Source organism: Pleuronectes platessa, chromosome 6, assembly GCF_947347685.1.
Source record: "Pleuronectes platessa chromosome 6, fPlePla1.1, whole genome shotgun sequence".
Lineage (NCBI taxonomy): Eukaryota > Metazoa > Chordata > Actinopteri > Pleuronectiformes > Pleuronectidae > Pleuronectes > Pleuronectes platessa.
In genome coordinates, this window is record NC_070631.1 from 22,109,396 (window position 1) to 22,116,838 (window position 7,443).

Sequence of the window (7,443 nt, forward strand, 5' to 3'; positions counted from 1 at the left end):
AAGTCTTTTATACAAATTTCCTTCACATGGCATCACGCAAGCCAAATCATCAGGCAGTTACGTGGAGGTGAATACAACATTTGCGAGGCAAATCATAGTGTATTCACTTTGGGGGATATTCTGGATGAAGCTTTTACAGGTTGCACAGCAGAGTTTAAAATTTCATCTCAGTTAGCTAACAGCGTGAATCGACTGCTAGATTCCACTGTAGCCAAATAGTAAGTGTTTAACAAAAGTTTATGTTTTGGCCGACTCTCAGACATTTGGGGTCGGCTTTTTGCACCTAACATAACAGGTGTAATCGTCTATGCACCGCTCCAGCTCTGCTTTGAGTGTTATAAGTTATTTTATTTATCATCAAAACCAACATATGACTGTATTGCACACATTTCATGTTCGTATTGTTTGCGTTGCTTTTATATGCCAATTGTATTCATATATATGAAAACTAGTATTATGGGAAGTTTTCATTGTAAAACAAAAGCTTTATTAGCCAGCAGGAGCCTTCAATATTCAATGTTAATGTCACACATTTGCTATGGTCTCAGGGCAATATTTTTAATGATAATGAACATATTATTTAAACATAAAAATTTGAGTATCACTTCAGTTTGTGTATCATTACCTTGTGTGGACTTTAAGCAGATCTTAACAATATAGCAATAATACTGATAACCGTAATTTTGGTCACTATAATTGTGGCCAAACATTTTCACACCTGTTCATCTCTAGTAGTAGGACCGTTCTAAAACCCTGAGACTAAAACCCCTCACATTACAGGTGAGAAACAATCCAAATGATTGTCACTGGGATGATGCCCGGCAGAGAACTTGGCACATTTTACACAGCCACCCGAATCTCTGAAGAAGTGTCACAGCGACAGCCATGAAGGAGGAGGGGCACACCTCTCTTTCCTCCTCTAACAGTATATCAGCACATTATTGTAGTTCGACCTTTGTGTGTGCCGCAAAATGTCAGCAAACATAATGGGCCATCAAAATTTGTCCCTGGCTCATAGACAGCATGACAAGCTTAGTGGTGGAAAGAAAGAGGGAGAAAGAGAGAAACACAGAAAGAGAGAAATAGACAGAGAAAGAGAAAGAGGAAGAGAGCAGGCTTAATATACAGGGTCAGAGAAAGAGGTGGATCTGAAACTTAAAACTGATGCCAACAGACACAGCTGCGGATGGACAGAAAAGGGTAGAGTCTGCAAGGAGGTTCTGTAATTGTGAAGATGACATTAAATGTTAAGATATTGCCTTTTTCTCCTTGACTGAGTTCTTGACACTTAATAAAACGGATCTCAAATTAATGTAATTACAAGAACATCCGACAGTCGCAAAAAGAAAGTTAACAGGATGAATTAATAATCAATAAACTGAGACTGAGTTCAATAGTGTGCATCTTGTGCCCCATTTTGGCCACAATGTTTTAAAGGTGAATAGACTATATGATTCAACAACATCCGTAAAATGTATTGTATCATGTTACATTCAAAATTGTTTTGTAACATATTCTACATTTATTTAGAATGGCGCCCAATAAAGGGTTTCAAACACCAAGGCCCTAGATTTGATTCACTGGATCTGAATTTCTATTTAGATCTGCACCAAATGGCACACATAATATCAGCTCCCTAAACATGCTTATCTTTTCTACAAGATCCATGAATTATTTTCTGAGAAATCCACCAAAGTTTAAAAACACCCTATTACACATTGTTAAAGAAAGAAAATTAAGGAACTCTCCTCTGATCCAGATCCTAACGAAAATGTAAAATGTTTTTTTCTTAACGGACACTACATCCTTCAAACAAGTTTGGTGTTAATTCAGTAGTTTCTGTGTAATCATGCTTACTCACAAACAAATAAAAGGACGGGTGAAAACATCCCCATTAACAAGGATAATAATCTGCTTCTCTAGCAGAAAAATGCTATATTCTATCAGTTAATATACAGAGACTGGACTGAAGCAGCATCGTTACGACGGCTTGTAGTCCGAAACATTATAACTCAAAATGGCTACGTGTTTTTCAGTCAACGAGGGCAGACAGGGCCTCGCTTTTGATTCATTAAGAAAGACAAGGTGATAAATCATCTCTGCCTGGTTTAGATGTCAGAGCCCAGAAACTTAAGTATTGACTCCACAAAGTGCTGCTTCATCAATATCACCAAAGAACTCACCAGAGCATCTATGAGCACCTCAGCCCCCTCCTCGCTCTCTTGGAGCGTGTCGATGTCCGTCAGCTCCTGCAGCAGGTCCACCACAGCTATGGCAACATGTGGATCAGGCTAAGGACAATAAGCTGGTGCTGCTTAGTTGCTGGGAACGGGATATCAAGTTAGTGTTGCCCAGCCTGTGCCCGGGATGATCACTGAAAATCGTCAATACTTTTTGTGTAGTGACTGTTGATGCTTATAGTTTTAGCTACAGTACATTGTTCAAATTGAAGTATGTTAATAAAGGAACATGGAAAATTGGAAATTCCAATTTTGGGTCCAACTGATGTGTTTGAACAATGGCAAAGAGATACAACAAATATGAGGCTGAAGACATAGTAATTGCTACTAGGATCATTTCATTGTCAGATTAGTTCCTTTCACAACATTTGCTGACCAAAGAAAAAAAATATAGGAGATAATATCTGCAGAATTATTTTCTATAGACAGAACAGATGGATCAAAATTTGACAGACTGCCTGGATCTGTCCATTGCTGAAAGGATATCAGTGTTTTCGTGACTGAGGAGGCCCAGCAGCGAGTGGACGGAATTAAGCTCGACCAGCAGGTGGTAGAGATCTGGCATCGTGGCGATAACGTGCATTTCCTGTATAATGTCGTTTAGATCCAGCTCAGTTTCCATGAACCTGGTTTAAAAAAAAACATTTTGGTTTGCATGTTAGCCATTATTGTGTAGCAATTAATGTCAAAGTGCAGCACAGGAATGGTTATGACTTTTACAGGTATTATGCTATAACAGAAAGAGACATTTTCTGTTTGGGAACAGTATGGCACAGACTGAAATTGTGTTTAATCATTTGGGGGGAAATAACTAAATAAATATATAAACACATAAAATTAGCTTTATCTTATGCAGTTTGTCATTTACATGGTGATTGGACGTGGCCATTTAATGGACTTACTTCTCTGGATTGTCTGGAAACTTAATCCTCAGTTCCTGATTTTTGTATGATCTTTTCTCAAAGGTCAGGATCATTTTCTTCACCGAACTCTCATCCACCAGCTCTGCCTGTTTGATAAGCACATAATGGGAAAGAGGGAAGGGAAAGATAAAGAGGGACAGTAAGAAAGAAAGAAAAACGGCTTTTATTGGTCACGATGATGGACTTATTTGAACCCATACAGAATCACAGTAATTATGTGAGAGAGCAGAGTACCCACAAGTTTTCTACAATCAGGGAAACCTGAGTGCATTTCACTGGAAAGTGAACACTCTGGAACTCATGATGTCTTAAAAGCTTGTGAAGTGTCCGACAGTTAATGATAGGTTGGAAAATTACAATTGCCTGACATTATGGAACAGAGCAGCACTTTTCTCTGAGTAGCTCTTGACATAGTGAATATTTTAAAAGGCCACAGTGAGGGATAATAAGAACAGGATAATAGATGCCCAATTTACTAATGCACTATATAACATGGACACAAAGGTATTGACCAAGAATAATCGCAAAGAAACTTTCCTGCTCCAGATGTTTCTTCATTTCATTGTTTTTTTCTGAATCCACTGCCTTTGCAAAGGTCAGGTCTGAATGTTGTTTTTAATGTCTGGACTCAAAAGCCACTCAGGTCAAGTGAACACAAAAGACAAACTTATGACTCTGACCTAAACAATCTATCCACAATTTGAACTTAGGATGGTTCAGAAATCTTTTTCTGCACACAATTTGTGTAGCTCATATCCATCAGTGTTTCCCCTTACATTATATTAGGGGGGCGCCCTGCCCCCCCCAACGGATTCTGGCGCTATATTTTTTTTTTGATATAGCGCCAGATCTCAACACAAGTCATTTAACGTTACCTTTTCTATAAAACAGGTATATAGCTTGCTCTTTTATTAAACAAACTAAATGACCTTATGTTATTTATGTTATTTATCTTATTTATACGGCCGCTTGTCATTTCTGTCTCTACATGGTCGCGTGTTTAGATTTCTCCTCTGCTCTCTGTATCGCGCAGGGCGGAGCTCCATCCCGATGCGCACACGAACACACAGACACGTGCTTGCACACACATACTGACATGTGCGCGCAAACACAGGTGAGCCAATTCCCCCCAGCGGACAGAGAGCATCCATCCGTCCCCCCCCAAAAGCTGTGAACCTAGGGAGAACACTGTCTATTAAATGGCGAGTTTATTTTTAAAATTCTCCTACACCAAGTTTACATAGTATCTGAAATTGTCCAACAGGTTAGTTGAGATATATTAATTAAACTGTTTTGCTAACCCTAATTGTCACCCCTTAACCTTAGCCATTAAATGGCTTACCAATTGTTGGTGGAATTTCTGTATGTGGATCCTAAGAAGTATTAGAGCATTAGAAAAGTTCAAAACATTAATTCAATATTACAAATACTGTGTAAACTCGGTTTTGTCCTGCATTTGCTGTTTTAGGGTGAACGCATCGGTGTGTAATGCACACACCAAACAACCCCCTTATCATATTCACCCCAACTGCTTTCAGCACTATATAATAGCAATATACTATATAATCTCCTGACATCATCTGGGGGGGCTGTATGTAAGTGAAGCTTATGATTTCAATCAACCGGGCAGAGGCTTAAACTGGACTTCTGCTTAGGGTAAAGTATTTATAGGAACCCCTGGTCCTGAGTTATAGTTCTTCATAACATTTCTCCAGTTGATACCACCACCACAAAACCAGATGCCTGCATCATACATAATAGAATCATACAGTAGATTTATTATATTCCCCATAGAATCAGTGTTACACTTTCAGTCACTAACTGAGAAGAGACATGGCAGGAATGCTGTTCTTGTTTCATAACGGAATTTAAAAGCATTCGGTCACTGTTTTTACATTGTTTAAATGACTGATGGAGAGCAGGCGTAGTAGAGATGGTTTTAAGAGGAGATGGCTTTGATAGATGAATGGCAGAAAAGGAGAGCTCAGTCTTTTTTTCATATTTATGTTGTCTTCACTCTAAACAATCTCCGACAGCTTTAGAATCAATCACAGTTATTTTGTCTCCAAATGGTATTTCCAATCAAATGTGTCGCCCCACGGTTCTGCTTCAAGTGCCTATCCAGCAGATTCACAGTTAAGACAGTGATATTTTCTTTGTTCCATCTTGGGTGAACAACTTACTTACAGTATAGTATAACTGTGAGTGACAGCTATATCTTAGGCATAATATGTGAAAACAAATATTTGTTAACTTTTTGAGTTGACAGTGACAAACACATTTTACAAAAAAAAAGGGAAGTAGATTATTTTAGAAGAAACATGCTTTGCAGAGAAAAGTGACAATTCTAAAATAACGCTATAATAATATTCTTGCCCACCTCAGGTTCATCTTCATCCCGGTCCATCAGTTTCTCCAGGATCTTCTTCCTGTCCCCAGTCAGCTCATTAGCGTCCATCCCTGCTTCAATCCCACCTCCTGTTGTGACTTCTCGGTATCTGGCAGAATCCCTGACACTCTGTCCTTTCTGCTGTTTCCCTCCTCGGGAGTCATCTCCTCCTGCTGCTCCTCCATCTTCCTGCCTGAGACGCTTTGCTCCTCTATCAGGCTGTAGGATACAAGGGAATGGTGAAATTGAATTGTGTGAACAGGAATTTGGTCTATTCAGAGAAGAGCTTTACTCTTCCTAAAGCTTGAAACATACAAATTGACCGAATGAGATAACTATTAAATGATTATGAAATCACAAAGATAAACAATTGTATGCGATAAGATAAGATAAACATAGTAAATTCACATGTTACAGCAGCAGATGGTTAAAATGAGGTAGGCAAGAGAACACATGAAAGTGTCAAATCGAAAAATATGTGCCCAACTACACAAAATTGGCAAAAACTACTAGAGAAACTAAAAATCTGAGAACACTGCACATTTTACGTTTAGTTTCGATCTGCTTCTTTCTTTTAACATAGTTTCAAATTGCACCTATAAAATATCAGCAGAGTAGCTGTACAAAACATGTAAAGAGGCGATTATTAAGATCAGTCCTGTGCCTATTCAATGAACACGTTTCCTCTTATGATATGATGAGTGTATATCTACAATTATCTTAATGTATCAATTACAATAATATTGAATGGAATTTGGCACACAACATAAGATACGTAACTGACAGACAAAGCACTGCCCCTCAAAGACGCATTAGTATTTGTCTCAATCCTTTAGTGTGTTAAACTAGTTGAGGCAACACAACTTAGTTACAGTCTTAAGTATCGCAGGCTCTCTCTGCAGCCACAGAGCTACCTGTGTAGCTAGCCCGCTAACTACGTACGTTGTTTAATATAAATAACAACTGGACTCAAGTTGTTCAATTCTCAGGCTCTACACAAGGAAAACGTCGTGTTATTCTTTGGTGGTCAACTAACAAACGTAAACTGACACAACAAAGCACAGCGGAACAATGCTAACGCTTTGCTAACGTTCAGAGGTAAGTGCTAGCAGAGCTTCAGCATGACATCGAATGCATAAGATGAGCTAATTTTAGCTGAGTTCTGACACTGACACGCAGAATGAAAGCTCTACCTGGTAGTTGAGGAGCTCTCCGACATCCATTTGTCACGGTTGCAAAACTCAACCGGGTGACCGTTTAGTCCGGGTGTTAGGAAACAGAACAGGAGCTAGCAGGCAGCAGTGCGGCTAATAACAAGCTTCCTTGGTACACATGTCTGCCGCAAACTGGGACTGTTTGTTATCGTCGCGACACGCTGTCGTAAAGAAGAATCACTGGTGATACAAAACCCTCAAGGTTTAAAAATGTGATAAGGTTTGATGTCTTTGATGTCAATAAAATTAACCATATCTGTATAAAAAGCTCACGTGTACTTAATGTGGTCTGATTGATTTAACCAGAAATGTTAGTTAAAATAAACAGAACTCTGTATTTCCACATTTTTCTCCTCTCCTGTGCCCCGTTCACTGTTTTGCCTTTTTTCTTTTTCTCTTTTTATTGGCTTACTTATTCTCTGACACACGCAAACACACACGTCATATATATATCCTTTAATTTCTGTCTTTTTTGTACTTGAATAAAAAAGAAAAGACGATTAAAATTGTCACCGCTCAGGTCTTATCTTTAGAAGACACATGATAACAACTAATGGCAAAACACATTTTTATTTACAGCCAGGATTCAGCGATTCTGCTGCACATCCGTCTTACTTGTAGTGACTGGACCCAAGTCACTACAAGTAAGACGGATGTGCAGCAGAGCTGGTATATGG

The 7,443-nt window shown here is 38.8% G+C and overlaps 1 protein-coding gene across 1 annotated transcript in view; it reads right to left on the minus strand.

Annotated features, from left to right (window-relative positions):
* The window catches only part of ctnnbl1 (catenin, beta like 1), a 49,638-nt gene extending 42,739 nt beyond the window's left edge, over nt 1-6,899 (minus strand). Inside the window, exons 1-5 of the mRNA XM_053425183.1 lie at nt 6,746-6,899; nt 5,544-5,771; nt 3,143-3,249; nt 2,725-2,866; nt 2,184-2,279 (exon numbers count right to left, since the gene is read on the minus strand). Of these exons, the coding sequence (XP_053281158.1) occupies nt 2,184-2,279; nt 2,725-2,866; nt 3,143-3,249; nt 5,544-5,771; nt 6,746-6,775 (603 nt within the window). The 5' untranslated portion in view covers nt 6,776-6,899. The remainder of the gene's footprint in view (nt 1-2,183; nt 2,280-2,724; nt 2,867-3,142; nt 3,250-5,543; nt 5,772-6,745) is intronic.
* Between the last annotated feature and the right edge of the window lie 544 nt (nt 6,900-7,443).